This window comes from Nymphalis io, chromosome 16, assembly GCF_905147045.1.
Source record: "Nymphalis io chromosome 16, ilAglIoxx1.1, whole genome shotgun sequence".
In the NCBI taxonomy this organism is placed as follows: domain Eukaryota; kingdom Metazoa; phylum Arthropoda; class Insecta; order Lepidoptera; family Nymphalidae; genus Nymphalis; species Nymphalis io.
In genome coordinates, this window is record NC_065903.1 from 582180 (window position 1) to 599112 (window position 16933).

The following is a 16933-nucleotide window of genomic DNA, read 5'->3' on the forward strand; positions in this document are numbered from 1 at the left end:
AACAATTTTAAGATTTTCTAGAGATAAAATCTTATATACTACACCGGGTTAATTGTTGGTTTAACAAATAAACTGCTCTATTATAGAGTACGGTACGAATACACGTGTGCATAAGCAGAAACGGCCAATTCTCATAACAAGACAATCTTCATATATTGATTGGATATAATATATTGATAGATGACACATATGCCCATCCACCAAGGATATATATAAAAAAGTCTGACCTATAGTATATAAAAAAATACAAAACGGCTCTTCGTAACACGGAATTCAAAGTCCCAGACCTTTCATTAGCATCCGAACATAGAAATCTCTTCTCTTTCTTAATATAAAATGTAAGTAGTTTTAACCTTATTACAAATGGAAAAGTGAGTTTGTTTGTTACACTTCCATGTCTGAACTTCTCAACCATCAGCTAATATATTTTTCAGGACGAAATAAAACGAATGTTTTATAATCAAAGTTAATATTATTCAATAAAATCCTTCATCATCCGAGTGTTCGATTGTATCCCACTCAGGTTTGACTGGCAACAACAACAGTGGCGGGGCCTCCCCTCCCCGCACTCGTAAAGCGTACACGGCTGCCTCCACCTTGGCGACATTGTTGCGGGTTGTGGACATCTTACGAGCTAGCTCTTTACCCATGGAAAATAGTCCTGTAATTATGTATACAATTTAATTAGAACATAAAATATTACAAAATAAGGTTTTAATTTGGAGATATTAGTGCAGTCTGTCGAGTCTTTTTTGCAAGCTTTCAAAATTGTAAATTCACCTGTTGGAAGGTTGCGACTGAATTTTGACCCAACTATTTGAGAACTTTAACACACAATTTTTGGTTATTTGACAATAGAATAGAACAGGTTCTACATTTCATTTGTTTCAGTAATGTATTAAATGAAGGCTTAATTTTAAACGGTTTTTTCTTCATAATGGTCTACATATGGGTTTATGTGCACACCAGTAAAGCCAGGCAGCGCATGTACACAAAAACATAATATATTATACACCTAAACGTTCGTCATAAATCTGTTCGGAGATTTTAGCATTCAGACATGCAGGCAGACAGTGGGGGACTTTGTTTTATATTTATCGTTGTTTTTGAGTTATTGTTGCTTTAACATAATTATATTTTTAGCAAAGACAATATGGCCACACAATATATTTATTTATAGCATTTCTATATAGAAATCTCATTGAAAAAGATTGTTAAAAATTTATAATAAAAAAAATAATTAATAATTATATACACATTTAAGTCCCACAAGTCTCATGTTTCATAGAAATCAAATCATGACAAATCTATCCTTACATTTTTAATATTAGTTAGTTAAATAAAAAAAAAACCAATTATACCTAAATATCCTGTGTATAGATCTCTAACCACTTGACAAGCATGAAAGCATGCCTGGCTCTCCCCACTTGATATAGAATTGATCGCTTTCCGCATCAATTCCCCAGTGAGATCTGCAATGCCGAGCATGTAGTCAGTTTGTGTTAACAATGTGACCACAACCCTCTCTTCTTCATCGCCTTCTTTTACCATATACTGAAATTCCTTCTGTACTTCTGACCATGTGATAATCACTTTGCTCTCCATTAAAGAGCAGAAAGTTCTAGCTTCAATGAATTCTTGCAACCCTGCTGTGACTGCTCGGGAATGCAAGTATGCTGGAACATTTTCAAGTTCTAAGCCAATACTCCTTATCGGTCCTTTGGTAAGCTTTTGAAGGCGTTCATTTGCTTCTTTCACAGCCTTTTCTGCAGCTTCTTCACTATAACAGTGAAAAAAAGTTATTCAGCCAATTCTAATTTCAAATAGTACAAATATTTGTAATTTTCAAAAATGGTAAAAATTAAAGGCGAAAGATTTATACGTTTTGAAGGGAAACCAGATGGCCCAGTGGTAAGAACGCGTGAATCTTAACCGATGAACGTGGGTTCAAACCCGGGCGAGCACCTCTGAATTTACATGTGCTTAATTTCTGTTTATAATTCATCTCGTGCTTTTCGGTGAAGGAAAACATGGTGAGCAAACCTGCATGTGTCAAATTTCATCGAAATTCTGCCACATGTGTATTCTACCAACCCGCACTGGAGCAGCGTGGTGGAATAAGCTCCAAACCTTCTCCTCAAAAAAGGGGAGGCCTTAGCCCAGCAGTGGGACATTTACAGGCTGTACTGTACTGGTAAAAATTATGATTAAAAAAAATTTTGGTATGTTATAAATAACAAATTAATTAAAAGAAGAAAGTTAGAGAAGAGTTACTTCTTTTTGTTTTAAACTTTAAAAAGTATATTATCAATGTCTACACTAAAAGTATTTACAAAAACCTACGTTATAGCAGAATGTAAAAGGAATATTATCCTCTTGCTTTCTATGGTTATATCCCTAGAGAGTTTAACCAGTCTCTCATGTCTATCTTGACGCTCATTTAGTTTCAAAGCTGCTTCTTTAAACATCGCCAAAACCGGACTATCTGCTGGTAAGGATATGGCCGTTTCTTTTGCTACATTGGATAATGTTGTTTGGGCATGCCTTTGCCGGTTACCACGATATTTACCTACAAAACGTGATATTTAGTAAAAATAAAAACACAAAATATATTTATGCAATTCAGACTGACTGAAATACCTCGTCCAGACATGGCTTAAATGATAAGTTATATTATATGCTTTTATAAACAATATTAGAGACTCTTAAAATGTTATTTATTTTGCTCGAGTAACTATTTACTGTACAATGTAGATAGATATAAACAATAAGACAAATGAATTGACAATGACATGGAATTTGTCGGAGTTGTCAACAGTGATGCTAAATTTATTACTTCGTACCATACAACAGGTAAAATAAAATTTTGCTAAAAAACTAGAAAAAAAATGTACGCATTGAAATTTTTATAAAACAATAGTAAATTATTCAAATGAAATATCTTTATTATAAGTTGTAATTAATATTTTTTTTTTTTTAGAATAGGAAGGTGGACGAGCATATGGGCCACCTGATGGTAAGTGATCACAAAACGCCCTTAGACATTGGCATTGTAAGAAATGTCAACCATCGCTTATAGCCAATGCGCCACCAACCTTGGGAACTAAGATTTTATGTCCCTTGTGCCTGTAATTACACTGGCTCACTCACCCTTCAAACCGAAACACAACAATATCAAGTATTGCTGTTTTGCGGTAGAATATCTGATGACTGGGTGGTACCTACCCAGACGAGCTTGCACAAAGCCCTACCACCAGTAAAAATATTTTAATATTAGAATACTACATGTTTAATATTAGAATACTACTTTTAGTATTTGGTATTTAGATACAAACAAGGAGTTAGTTTTATAGCCTTTGTTAACAAATTCGGAGCACTAATTTGCCAATTACACTCAACTAAGAAGTTTATATTTGCTATAGTGTCAATATTATTTTTATCGAATCTGGCCCTTACCTGAAATTCCCTATATAAGAAGTATTATTTGAATATCGTCACAATCACAATCAATGAGCGCAGCATCGCTTTTGTACATTCTCATATTATCTATTTTAAATTTTATTTACACAACATCTCGTCATGTGGCTTGAAAAGTCTTTATGAAGCTTAAAAGATCATGATCGTAAATCGTATTAGTCCTAAGAAAGTCGTATAAATTTCATCGTTCTCATCTATATAACAAATGCCTATGTATCAAATTTAACAATTTTTATATAATATTATTCTCTATGTAATCTCGAATCGAATCTTTTTTTATAAAATATTTTTTTTAATAAAATTAATAAAGTTAAAAAAGAAATGTTATAGTTTTAAGTTTGCTTACTAACAATGATATTATAAAAATAAACTTACGGGTTTAATCATATTTTGTATAATAATATTAAGGTTAAGCTGTTAGATGCCACTTATCATTTTATGTTCACGTTAAAAAAGTTGTCAGTACCAAGTTGTCACTGTCAGATTTTTTGTTGCTGTGCGGTCGGTATCTAATTGGTTTACTATTTACAGAAAACTAATTGAGAATTAAAATACACTTTGAATTTTACTTTCATTAATACTTGTTCATTATTTGCAAAAGAAATTCGTGTTGACTGCCCAGAGTCCGCGAATTTCGAGTAATTTTAAAACTTTTTACTAAACGTAAGACGTTTATCGAGTAAGTATTATACTTAGCGAATTAACTTACGTGTATATAAGAAATTCATATAAGATTCACTGATCCATAACTTTGGTACGTTCATATTATCAATTTTAAAACTACTTTTTAGGTTTACATCATGTCTCAAACCTTAACATTCGGTGACTCATGCGCTCCGATAACATGTCATGCTTGGAATAAGGATAGGAACCGTGAGTACTGAGTATTTCGACAATAACAGCCATGGCTGCTTGATGACTAATCTGAATTTAATTAATGTTTTTCTTTTTGCAGAAATTGCTTTTTCGCCTAACAACAATGAAGTCCATATATATCAGAAAGAAGGAAGTGAGTGGAAGCAGACTGACAATCTTGTCGAACACGATATGAGAGTGATGGGAATAGATTGGGCTCCTAACACCAATAGAATTGTAACTTGCTCTGTTGACCGTAATGCTTATGTCTGGACCCAGGGAGATGATGGAAAATGGACAACAACTCTTGTATTACTGCGCATTAATCGCGCCGCTACTTGCGTGAAGTGGTCTCCAATGGAAAATAAATTTGCTGTTGGGTCAGGGGCTCGATTGATCTCCATCTGCTACTTTGAGAAAGAGAACAATTGGTGGGTATCAAAGCACATCAAAAAACCTATCCGCTCAACTGTGACCACTCTGGACTGGCATCCAAATAACATTCTTCTGGTGGCTGGATCTTCGGATTTTAAGGTCAGGGTGTTTTCTGCATATATTAAGGATATTGAAGACCAACCTGGACCTAATGTTTGGGGTTCCAAACTTCCTTTGGGTCAGCTATTAGCCGAGTTCCCTTCAGCTGGAAGTGGTTGGGTACACAGTGTTTCTTTTTCTGCTGATGGTAATAAAGTGGCTTGGGTTGGACATGATAGTTCGATCAATGTTGCTGATGCTACTCAAGGCAAAACTGTAATTAAACTTAAGACTGAATACTTGCCATTTTTGGGGTGTATTTGGATATCAAACAATACCCTCATTGTGGCAGGGCATAGCTGCATTCCATTACTTTACTGCCATGAAGGTGATGAAATCAAATTTGTTGCCAAATTAGACAATACTCAAAGAAAAGAATCAGGAGGCTTGTCTGCCATGAAGAAATTCCAGTCACTAGATCGTCAAGCTCGCATTGAGACAAGTGATACATATTTGGATTCTATTCATCAAAATGCTATCACTTGCATAAATCTTTTTAAAGGAACTAAGGCAGATGCTGTCAAGTTTAGTACTTCTGGATTAGATGGTCAGCTAGTCACTTGGGACCTCAGGTCTATTGAGTCACTTGAGGATCTAAGGATTCACTAAAAGAAAACACAAACTAAATGAATCATTTTATTTATTTTATAAGTGATAATATAATCAGTTTGCTTTCGAGTTCTGAAATCACTCAATTAGAAAATGAAAGGGCATGGAAAGCTGTGAAATACATCACAATCACAGTTTGATCAGTCTAGCAAGAAAGAAAACACAAAGCTATCAGCGGTGAGTGAAATCAGCCCCCCGTATTGTAAAAACCTCAAATATACAGAATAAACTATAATAGTTACAACATCTATGATTTTTATTATACAATTTAAATTTTAACTTTGATAATCAAATAATTTATATAAATTAGACTATAAGACTACTACAGTCTATGTATAATAGATCACTTTTAATACTACTGAAGTACTGATGCTGTCATAACATTAAAAATTTATGAAATTAACAAATGTTTTTTATTCATCGACAGACACACCTCCTAGGGACTTTAGCTTATAACAGATTATTGTATTTTTCCCCATAGAAGGGTGGCTCGTCTTTATAAATAGTTATATTAACATCAAAGTCATACTTTAACCTACTAAACTATAAGGCCATTTCGTTTGTAAATAATAAGCAATTTATTGCGTGTTAGAGATAATATTGAAAACTGGTCCGATGCGAATGAATACTCGTCTGAGCACCGACCGCAGCTCCGGCTTGAGGTCGAAGCAAGTTATTTCACAGAGCATCGGGTAGTAGCTCGATACGTGCGCCGCAAACTGTAAATAAGGAAGAAAAATTAAATTTCTATAAGATTAAACTTAGTAAGATAAAGATCGTAGTGACGCTGAGGTTTACTATAGGCTATTAACTATTTAAAGCTATATTTAACAATTACTATAAGTTGGACACATTAATATTTTTATGATTATTTATAAAAATATTTAAAAAAATACCCCTAATCTATTAGATATACCAATATTTTCTATTTCCATAAATACCTTAAATCTTTTTTTTTAAACGGGCTTATTACGCTATACAAGATTATAGATAAGATGATGATGATCATGTCATCGGGATGTATAAATTTAATTGCACTGTTTAGTTGATGATGTAATCTGATTTGTGAAAAATATAAACTACAATTTCTGGCCCACATATTCTTAGTGGAATGTATATTATAACCTAATTGAAAAATATGTTTATATATTTTTTGTTTAAAACTAAATATGTGTTTTCCTCAATTCCAAAATTACTCATATAAATTATATAGTAACATCGTTAGAAATTTTGATATATGTATCGAAGCACGTCGCTTATAAAAGAGCCGCTTTTATAGTACTAAAAAAGGAACTATTAAAACTAAATTGTAATCTGAAGTATATACTTTAGTGTAGTTATGGATAAGTATTTAATGATATCCTGTATCATCTTATCAGTTCACAACATGTAGATATGATAATAATCGGTATGTAACTAGAATTTTAATTAACGGGCGTCAATTTTAAGTATACAAACAGTTAGATGGCGTCGCGTTATAGAATATTAAATTGTTGCGTTCGTTTGCGGTTGAAGTCGAGTAGAGAATCATATGTTATTCAATAAACCGATGCCATATCCACCACCTTTGCTTACGAGTTACAATTGTTTGTTAGGAATTTGTTATTTAAATCTTTGTATACTATAAATGATGTCATACGTGTCTAGTATTTATATACAGTGGTCGTGGTATATATTTGTCGTGCTACCACATAATTCTCTTTACAAAATAAAGAAGTTTAAATGAATTTTTAGCGTTCGTATAATTTACAACCTCATACTTGCGTTGACAAATCGTTCAATGTCAATACAAAATGTATGTTTCGAAAACTTAATAAGATAAAAAAACTTACACGTTCATCGGGCATTTTAAGTATTCTCGTAAGAATGAGAAGAAGTATCGATGTCCACGCGTCTCTGTGAGCTTCATTCGTCAACGAACCAAAGTATTCGAGTGCTTCACAAGAAATAGTTATTAGACTTTTTTGTACAGCCGGCCAGTGGCTTCTACGCGCTTCGTCGCTGTACATTTTAAATAATATTCGCAACACACAAGCGAGTGATTGGGTCTCCTGTTTCAGCATGTTCGGTTTAACTGAGCCCTTGAAATTCGCCTTCCAAAGCACATTCCTTTGCGCGTTGTTCGTGTTAAACGTTTTAGCAAATCGATGACTGCACATTAGACATTCAACGAGTCGTAGTAAATGCGGTGAACTTAGTAATCTGTACATGCCTTGTTCTTCACGTTGACATTCTTGTTCCGTTCCTGGAGTGCCACCAGTCAATTCGGCAGCAGCCAGTGCTAATGTTTCAGCATCTTCCTTTCTTGAAGTAGCAGGATAAAATACGATATTATCAATTGTTTGGATAAGTTCCAACTGCACCACACACTTTATGAGAAGACTGTTAAAAATTCGATTAGAGGATTTCACCTCATCTCCTCCTTGTGGTTTCTTTAATATGCCATGGCGTACTTGAGGTGTTTCACCGTCTTCACCTTCCTCAGGTTTCCATGTTAGTAATGTAGTAGGCAAAGTGCTGTTAAATATATCTAACATTATCTGACAAGTTTTGTTCCAGGTTTCTTCGTCGTATTTAGTTCCATTCGATATGACTAGATTTTCCAAACAATTGGTTCCTGATCTCGCAAGCTGTTCGTTATCTTGCTGAACGCACCAATGTAACTGTGCATAAAGCTGTTCGAGTAAAAGGGAACCGAGAATGTCAAAATACTGCGTGAAGACATCGACGATAGCATACAACGCGTGATTGCATGTCGTAGTCATCCATTCGTTTTTCTCTAACTGATGTTCAGGTAACTTCATATTATCAAATATTCTAAACAAGATATTAAATAGATCTCTCCACCAATGAGGACGGAATGATTCACCGTGTGTTTTAATAATCTCAAAGAGGACAGTTAATCCTCTAGTGCGGACGTCAAGTTTGCAACGGCTTACTACACACGATAGTGAGAAAAGAAGGGGAAACCAGCCACGTAGCCATACTCTATCGACTTCAGGTGCACCTTGTTCTCCTTCGAGCCCAGCATGTTCAGCAAACAGTTGTGGAGAGGTTCCCACTGCTGTTGCACAGGATCTGACTAGTCTAATAGCTTCCATAGATGTATCCGGGAATTTAGCATTACAAGCAAATTCAGATAAACATTTTACCGCGTCTTGGAAAGAATCTATCATAGCGGGAAACTGTTTTTCATACAGTTCTGTTATAATTTTGCCAGTGGTTTGGAATGCTAAGTCAACAATCGCTTCATCTTGGTCACTTGCTGCTAAATGAAATACTGAAAATATGTTCTTCCAACCAGATTTTATATTCGGTGCTTGCGAGTTGACCATTTGAGCGATGCATCTAACAACCATATCTCTTATTGTTGGCGAGCTATTCTTCTTCATAATGTGTTCGAATGGTCGCAAAAAGTCTTTTTGGAACTTGAAATTGGCAAATTCGCCTTTTTCTATGAATTTCATGGATAGTTGTCTCAAAGAATCAACTGCAAAAAATGATATATCTTCATTGGCATTGCAGCCTACTTTATTAAAGTGGTCACCTAGCACTTGCCATATCCTAGACCACTGCAACCTAATTCGACCCATATTGTAATAGGATATTTCAACTATTTTTTGAAGAGAGAACATTCGTGGATTAGTTGGATGACTTAATTCATCTAATGATACTTGACAGAGAGCTTTGACAAAATCAACTATTGCATTACCATCAAGTCTTGTGGATCCTGTGAATATTCTATCTACTGCCACAACTACGCTCTGTGAGCTTGTTTCTCCTATGTGCTCCTTTACACTCGGATCCAATGTCATGAGACTGAATTTCAACGAATCGGGTTGAGGTTTGATTCCTGATCCAGACAAGAATTGTGGTCTTACTCCTGTTCCAATAAGTTGTGCCAACTCTAATTGCGAAATGCATTTCACTACGTCGAACCAGCTATAGCCTAAATAATTACCATCAGTGTGTGCAACAGTTATCAGGGTTTTGATAGTGTCAATATTTTTTGCTTTCATTTCAGTAATCGGTGAATTAGCTGTTAACAAAGTGAAGCGTGCTAGTGCTTGAACATACGCATCTCTTTCGAGTGACATATGGAAAATACAGGCTATTCGAATAGCGCATCTAATGCCATCTAAACATAATGAAGCAATTTCAGGATCATCACAATCTTGAAGGCCGACCGAAAAAGCAGCAAGGAATGGTGTCCAGGCCATTTTGAACATGGGTCGTACGTGTTCAACATGTTTAGCTGTTGTAAAATGAGTTTGTACGTGAGAAACAGATTCCATTAAATTCTTAGCTGCTGTTGATATTTGCTCCATTTCCATATTCCATATCAATTTACGTTTTTTCTCGTTAGAGATCATATGTTTCCCAGGCTTATTTGTGTTTTTCATTTTGATCTCATGACCTGCTATTTCGTCATAGATTTGAGATAAATACTCACGTGGCAAGTCGTTATTGTCGCTTATACCACTATTCAGCTTAATGTATTGTTCCTTTGTCATTTTAGTCTTTACCTGTGGTGAGTGTAAATCTGTTGTAAGCATTATAATGGAAAATGCTAATACATAAACGGTATCAGCACTCATAAATAATGTATTAGTAAGATTACATTCGCAATAACGAGCAGCGAATTTTTCCATCAATCTGTCAATTTTTTGAGCTTCACCCGGCAGCCTAAAACCTTCTAAGAAATGCCGTAACGCTGCAACAATATCCATATTAGAAAATTTCATTGAATCTACATATGCATACATTACTTCTTTGGAATGATCATCATTTTCACCTAAATATTCACCAATAAAAATTTTATCTAATCTTTCATCAGTTAATAGCCATTCTGCAATTTCTTTTGTAGATGTTCCTAGTAAGCCTTGTTCTTGTAGAAAAGAAACCCCTTTTTTTGGTTTTCTGTTAAAGAGTTCAATTCCTGTTTCCCAAACTTCTTTTTGCTGTTTCAAAACTTCAAATTGTTCAGGTGAATCCAGGGTCTCCCGATTTCCAATATAGCTGGATCCTGTAGACACCAAGCTTAGGCTTGATCCACCATGTGACTTAATGCTTTGGCGATCTGTATCTTCTTTAGCTGGTCGTTCTCCTAATGTAGTTTGCATGTTAGGATTGATGTATAATTCTTTACTCCACTCTACCATGCATTTTAATATGGAGACAAGACATTCTAGTCCGCGAATTCTCATAGATTTTTCTTGATTTGGTGTCGCTCCTAGTTCTAAAGCCTGTCTACCTTGAGCTATTTTAGATACATCGTTAACGAGCCTTTGAAAAAGATTAGCAGCTGATAAGTCACAATCATAGTTGACATATATGTCAACTACACTTTGGGCATCACCACATATTCTTGTCAGAGCTTGAATTACCATCCATTTATGTTCAAATGATGAGCTAGTGGTTTCTAAAATGTTCATGAAAATTTCTTTAAAGAATACTTCAATTTGCTTCTTTAAATGGACTTTAAAATTTTGTAGCAAGGCCAAGAATATTGCTAGGGAAAGTTCAAACACTTCTGGTACAGAACTGACTCCATTTTTAGATAGAGCAACACAAAGATATTGCTTTATTGCAGTTATAAACATCTCATTATTTCTAAAAACTGGACCAGCATTTTGCAAGATAGAGAGAAGTAAATGTAAGGAGAGAATTTTAGATCTCAGTTCATGTGATTTTGGGTCAGGTGTACCATCAGGTAAAGGTTTCATTGAAAGTTTGCATAAAGCTCTGAAAACAAGAAAAGCATCCTTTTGTAAAACATGTGTGAACTTAGCTGTTACTGAATTATCAATTTCTGAAGCAACATCAACACTCTCTTGTGATGGAATTCTCGTCATGGTAGTTTCAATATTTATTTGACCATTGCTTTCATGGGAAACACTGCCGCTATCTTGTGAATCTGATGGATTTTCAATATTGTCTGGTCCATTTTGGCTTCGTTCTTCTGTAGTTTTCTTTGTAGCAATTGAAACAGCATTATCAATAACAGAATCCACTATTTGCTGAGCTATAATTTTTGCTTCTAATACTTCATCAACGACATCAGTTACTGGTGTAATTTCTTTACTTTCTTCATTGACTTCATTGGTTGTTTCCTCGGTTATTACATTTCCATTAGGTATTTTATGATGACTATCACAAGTAGGATTAGTGCTATTTGCTTCAGATTCTATAGCCTGGTTTTCCATTTTAGTAAAAATAACATTTAACATTTGAGTTAGAGTGGCTCTTGCAGTAGTTTGATTAATGAGATTTTTACTTGCCAAATAAATATTATAACAGGTTCTGACAGCCAAAAGCACTGTACCTTCATGGACTTCAACATGCTGGCTAGTTATCACAGTTAGGAGGGCTTTGATTATTTGAAGTTGGACACCTTCATCTGTTTGAGGGCCATTAAAACAACTGCAAATGGTTTCAACTATTCTATCAATTAAGAGTTTACGAGGTGTGGTTGAATCAGGAATGTTACCAGTAAGGTGACCATAAGCAATAAGTTTCTGGAGGCAATCCAGTGCTGTTACAACTATCCGAGATGCTTTGCTTTGGCAAGCCAATTCGAAGGGAAGGAAATATTTTTCAGCAGTAATGATGTTGGACGAGTCATTTTTTGGTAAAGGGAGTGTGCCAGATGTTGGGCTTTCAGGTGATTCAACTTGACCCCCATTTTTCAATTCAGCCTTAATATCCTCTGAAACAAAATACCCATATTGTTATTTTAACATATGATCAAATTGTAAATTAAATTGATTGCAACAAATACAAATATCCTTGCTTTCTAGTTGAGTTTAAATATTTTGTAATTGATCATAAGATTTACACACGAAGTTGCCTACTTCAAATAAAATAATGTCATGCTTGATTGAGACCATCAACTCATTTATTGTTAAGAATCATTATGCTCTACCAATTATTATGCAAAGCAACTTGATAATACAAAGTAGGTATCCCCACTACTAGTCCTCAAGGTCAAAACCCAATCACCATTTCATGTGATCTTTTAACAATTTCAGCAGTACTGGATGTAACTTAATTAGTGAAGTTATACAAATTAAATGTCACAATATTATGCTATATGGATAATATCAAAATGGAGCCTTACCTAAGGCAACTTCACAGGACTTTTTCAATTGACTGTGATAGGATCGTTTGATGTCCTTATCGGCTAGTATCTTTTCCAAAGCTCTAACTATAAACATTTCTTTAGTTTTAAGATTGGTTTGCATCGTTAGTTTATATTTTAATCACTCCATTCGTTCCAATCGGAATCGACTTATGTGCGCGGTGACTTCGTAGACATTTAGATAGTTCACATCGAGGCACTGGTATATTTTATTGGCAATATTAATTTCAAATTACTTAAGAATATAATGTAACATCACAAAACTTTATGCAACTAACGATTTGATTGAATTCATTTCAGCGAAACGGAGATCTCTCAACTCACACCTCATCACAAACATGTCAATTATAAAGCTGTGTTCAGTTTTACCATTTTCGTTATAAGTTTTATGACAATTAATTTACAAGCAAATTAATAACTAGTTAAATTATAATAAAATAAACAAAGTAATGGAAAAAATTACTAGACTTACAAAAAAATCAATTAAATAATGATTATTATGTTTTACTTTAAAATATTATTGATCAAGGTAATATGCTAGTTTTTAAATTTTTACTTAATTTTAGTTAAATTATAAAAATAATTTAATTTTATCGTTTTACTCACGATTATATATTTTTTCATTAACAATATTTTCTTTTCAGTAAACATTTTGTTTATCTCAACCAAGACAAAAAATCAACTCAACACTACTATTTTTTTATTATCTGTCATACTGGAAATTTGTGATGGCCTCCCGCTGCCCGTCTTTTTGACACAAAATAATAATTTGCAAATATCATTTAATATAAAGTGCTGTTTTATTTTGGACTTGTTTTGTAATAACCAACAAAATTGCTTCCACAATGACTGTTACGCGGGTGGCGGAGTCCCGCACGGAATTTAAATTAAAGAGTCTTCCCGAAGATGCTATATCCAGTGTAAAATTTGCACCAAAATCAAATCAATTTCTATTAGTATCATCTTGGGACTGTTCTGTGAGGCTATACGATGTGTCGGCTAACATTGAGCGACATAAATACAATCACGAACTTCCAGTACTTGATGTTTGTTTTAGAGTAAGTGTTTGTTTACTTCAACGCTTTTCTAACCTAACAGAATATTGAGGATTACAATAATAAATATACATTGCTAATGTTGAAGTTATATATTTATTATATTAGATGTTTATCTTTATTATATCGATATAGCTGATGTGCTTAAAGTTTAATATTTACTTTTTATATCTTCAGGATGCTGTCCATTCCTATAGTGGAGGTCTGGATCAAACATTAAAAATGTATGACTTAAACGCGACCAGTGAAACTGTACTTGGTGATCATAAGGGTGCAATAAGATGTGTAGAGTACGCTAATGAAGTTAATGCAGTGCTGACAGGGAGCTGGGACGGTACCATCAAGATGTGGGATAGCAGAGTTCCAAACTGTGTCGGAACCTACAACCAAGGAAATGAGAGAGTTAGCAAAAAATCATAGTTATCAAACAGTAGAGTTACTATTGAGATATAATTTTCTAATCTTATTGGATGATTGATTAATTAATTAATTAGGTACCTTAATAAACAACACAAAAATAAATTTATTGTACAAACTGTTGACTAACACAATTATTACAGCAACACCAATTTAATACATAATTACGAAAGTAATACATTTAAACATAGTCATGTTCTATAATATGGTATTTAATATTTATTATGATTAACTTTAAATTCAAAGTAAAAATATTTTGTTTTGGTTACAAGTAAAATATATACTAGAGATGGATTTCAATAAGAGTGATGTTGTCATTAATTTTAACATAATTTCAGGTGTACACAATGAGTATTGTTGGTGAGAAATTTGTAGTAGGAACATCGGGTCGTAAAATTTTTGTATGGGATGTACGGAACATGGGCCATGTGAATCAAAGAAGAGAATCCTCACTCAAGTACCAAACTAGATGCATCAGGGTGTTTCCCAACAAGCAGGGTTACGTCTTGAGCTCAATAGAGGGAAGAGTTGCTGTAGAGTACTTGGATAGTAATCCAGAAGTACAAAAAAAGAAATATGCCTTCAAGTGTCATAGAATTAAAGATGGTGGTATGTAGATTTTTCTATTATACTCACAAAAGGCTTAACATTAAAATAACTGATACATGTTATAATGTAACAAGTGAAAAAAAAATTATATAATTATAATTTATAATTAATTATAATTAATAATTTTAATAATAATAATAATAATAATAATAAATTTATAATTTTTACTGGTGGTAGGGCTTTGCGCAAGCTCGTCTGGGTAGGTACCACCCACTCATCAGATATTCTACCGCAAAACAGCAATACTTGATATTGTTGTGTTCCGGTTTGAAGGGTGAGTGAGCCAGTGTAATTACAGGCACAAGGGACATAAAATCTTAGTTCCCAAGGTTGGTGGCGCATTGGCTATAAGCGATGGTTGACATTTCTTACAATGCCAATGTCAAAGGGCGTTTGGTGACCACTTACCATCAGGTGGCCCATATGCTCGTCCACCTTCCTATTCTATATAAAAAAAAATATATATATACATATATTTGTCACCTATGTTAAATCCATACTTTTATTTGTATTAAAATTTATTTAAATTTAAATATTGAATACTGTAGAAAAATTACTGTACAGATTAAATTCACATATATAAATCAACCAAAAAAAATTAATTATTGTTTTTTTCAAATGTTGCAGGCCTAGAAAAGATATATCCTGTGAATGCAATAAGTTTTCACTCTGTATACAATACTTTTGCTACGGGTGGCTCGGATGGGTATGTTAACATATGGGATGGGTTTAACAAGAAGAGGCTTTGTCAATTCCATAGGTAATTGTAATATAAATATTTTTTTATTATTATTTAACTGTCATGATTTAAAGATTTCAAACTTTTCATTTGCTTCGTTTCTCAATTAAGACTGATCAATCTTTGGCTCATTTCTATTTTGGTTTTTTACAATATAAATTTATTTTGTGATCTTGGTTACTATTAAATTTAATATTTTTTCCTTCAGATACAATACAGCGGTCTCATCTCTAAGTTTTTCTCACGATGGTTCAGCGTTAGCAATTGCGTGCTCGCAACTAGACGAAACCCAAGCTGACGAGCCCAAGCCGGAGGACACCATCTACATCCGATATGTCACTGACCAGGAGACAAAACCAAAATGAGTGATAGTTTCATCCCGATAATCTGTGGCTTTATAGTTATAGTGTTGTTAGTGAACGATCTGATATTATCTTGTTTTAATTATATTATTAATTCAAATAATTTATTGATATTTGAATTATTGAAATAGACCGATATTTAAATATTCTGTAATATAAAGCAATGTTAGTGTCATTTATAATTTAAATGCTCTAGTTCCTAGCTAATATAGCTGAAACAAATAAGTGTGTTCTTAATTAAAATTATTTTGACAAGGTTGCTTAAAATGAGTGTTATTCTATAAAGCCACTATCGGGATAGTGAAATGATTGAGACATAGTGTGGTCCGTGATGTAGCTTTAAGTGATGAATATTTGAAATAAATAATAAGTTTTCAATTGTATTCTTTTATTTCGATAGTTATCTTATAACTTTTGTATATTAAATAATATTTATTTTATGAGATCTTATATATAAAAAAATCATGTTGATATATCTGTCTGAAATAGATTTGGTCACAGTTTGACCAATCAACATAGAAGTTGTCATGTATTTTTTCCCGGAGAAGGTTTTTATACGGTCCATTGTAACTCGACACTCGATAGCGCTGTAGTACATCTACTTATATATCGTTAAACCGATCGCCATGAGTGGTATATATACCTAAACAGGCGTCACATTGCTGAGTTTCGCTTGTAGTAAATAAGGCTTTTGTTTCTCACATACTCAGTTTTATATTTAGTACAATATATAACAGCGAATGACGAGTGAGGCAACTCGTATAATCCGCGCCCGATCAGAATGGGATGCGACTTGGAATGCCAAGCGATGGATGGAAAGCCAGCGTGGCTTTGCCTAAATCGGATTTACAACTAGTTTAGAACTTCTTTGTTAACGCTCCTTTATTCCAAGTATTATTTCCGATTTAACCTTAACAAAGTTCTATCCGATTATAAAACAGCGCGGATTATATCATGTCATCGTCATTGGTAACACAAAGTACATAACCACCACTTGTCATTTGACATTTCTGGAGAGTTGAGACCTCACTACACAAAAGCTACACTAGCGACTCTCGCAGCGAATTCAAGAGCGATATCTCTCATTTTCAGCGCATTCGAAACTAACTTAAACCTAGTGCTTACTGGTGAGGTA

The 16933-nt window shown here is 33.8% G+C and overlaps 4 protein-coding genes across 5 annotated transcripts; 2 read left to right on the top strand and 2 right to left on the bottom strand.

The window, feature by feature from the left end:
* Positions 1-452: 452 nt before the first annotated feature.
* LOC126774149 (translin-associated protein X) lies at positions 453-2797 on the bottom strand. Its single transcript, XM_050495499.1, has 4 exons — positions 2641-2797; positions 2344-2569; positions 1362-1780; positions 453-661 (listed from the first exon to the last, which is right to left on the bottom strand). Exons 1-4 carry the CDS (start codon positions 2651-2653, stop codon positions 477-479), a joined length of 843 nt encoding a protein of 280 aa, XP_050351456.1. The 5' UTR covers positions 2654-2797; the 3' UTR covers positions 453-476.
* A 1149-nt stretch (positions 2798-3946) lies between these two features.
* Positions 3947-5882, top strand: LOC126774137 (actin-related protein 2/3 complex subunit 1A-B). Of its 2 annotated transcripts, none has more exons than XM_050495479.1 (3): positions 3947-4156; positions 4269-4350; positions 4433-5882. In XM_050495479.1, exons 2-3 carry the CDS (start codon positions 4278-4280, stop codon positions 5473-5475), a joined length of 1116 nt encoding a protein of 371 aa, XP_050351436.1. In that variant the 5' UTR covers positions 3947-4156; positions 4269-4277; the 3' UTR covers positions 5476-5882. The 2 variants fall into 2 exon arrangements, with proteins under 2 accessions (XP_050351436.1, XP_050351437.1); XM_050495480.1 differs by having other exon boundaries at positions 3960-3978.
* On the bottom strand, positions 5497-12957 carry LOC126774136 (brefeldin A-inhibited guanine nucleotide-exchange protein 1). Its single transcript, XM_050495478.1, has 3 exons — positions 12596-12957; positions 7308-12184; positions 5497-6194 (listed from the first exon to the last, which is right to left on the bottom strand). The coding sequence occupies exons 1-3, from the start codon at positions 12717-12719 to the stop codon at positions 6054-6056; spliced, it is 5142 nt and encodes a 1713-aa protein (XP_050351435.1). The 5' UTR covers positions 12720-12957; the 3' UTR covers positions 5497-6053.
* A 360-nt stretch (positions 12958-13317) lies between these two features.
* On the top strand, positions 13318-16176 carry LOC126774510 (mitotic checkpoint protein BUB3). Its single transcript, XM_050496072.1, has 5 exons — positions 13318-13674; positions 13849-14073; positions 14427-14697; positions 15325-15457; positions 15645-16176. The coding sequence occupies exons 1-5, from the start codon at positions 13462-13464 to the stop codon at positions 15799-15801; spliced, it is 999 nt and encodes a 332-aa protein (XP_050352029.1). The 5' UTR covers positions 13318-13461; the 3' UTR covers positions 15802-16176.
* The last annotated feature ends 757 nt before the right edge of the window (positions 16177-16933 follow it).

What these genes read in the sequence shown, in the direction of transcription:
- LOC126774149 (XM_050495499.1), bottom strand. An exon ending in CTTTTACATTCTGCTATAAC is followed by an intron (nt 1,781 to 2,343) that starts GTAGGTTTTTGT and finishes TCACTGTTATAG; the next exon opens with TGAAGAAGCTGCAGAAAAGG. An exon ending in TCTATACACAGGATATTTAG is followed by an intron (nt 662 to 1,361) that starts GTATAATTGGTT and finishes ACATAATTACAG; the next exon opens with GACTATTTTCCATGGGTAAA.
- LOC126774137 (XM_050495479.1), top strand. Translation starts at nt 4,278, where the DNA reads ATGTCTCAAACCTTAACATTCGGTGACTCATGCGCTCCGATAACATGT. An exon ending in TTGGAATAAGGATAGGAACC is followed by an intron (nt 4,351 to 4,432) that starts GTGAGTACTGAG and finishes TTCTTTTTGCAG; the next exon opens with AAATTGCTTTTTCGCCTAAC.
- LOC126774136 (XM_050495478.1), bottom strand. Translation starts at nt 12,719, where the DNA reads ATGCAAACCAATCTTAAAACTAAAGAAATGTTTATAGTTAGAGCTTTG. An exon ending in GTCCTGTGAAGTTGCCTTAG is followed by an intron (nt 12,185 to 12,595) that starts GTAAGGCTCCAT and finishes ATTTTGTTTCAG; the next exon opens with AGGATATTAAGGCTGAATTG. An exon ending in TTAAAATGCCCGATGAACGT is followed by an intron (nt 6,195 to 7,307) that starts GTAAGTTTTTTT and finishes CCTTATTTACAG; the next exon opens with TTTGCGGCGCACGTATCGAG.
- LOC126774510 (XM_050496072.1), top strand. Translation starts at nt 13,462, where the DNA reads ATGACTGTTACGCGGGTGGCGGAGTCCCGCACGGAATTTAAATTAAAG. An exon ending in TACTTGATGTTTGTTTTAGA is followed by an intron (nt 13,675 to 13,848) that starts GTAAGTGTTTGT and finishes TTATATCTTCAG; the next exon opens with GATGCTGTCCATTCCTATAG. An exon ending in ACAACCAAGGAAATGAGAGA is followed by an intron (nt 14,074 to 14,426) that starts GTTAGCAAAAAA and finishes ACATAATTTCAG; the next exon opens with GTGTACACAATGAGTATTGT.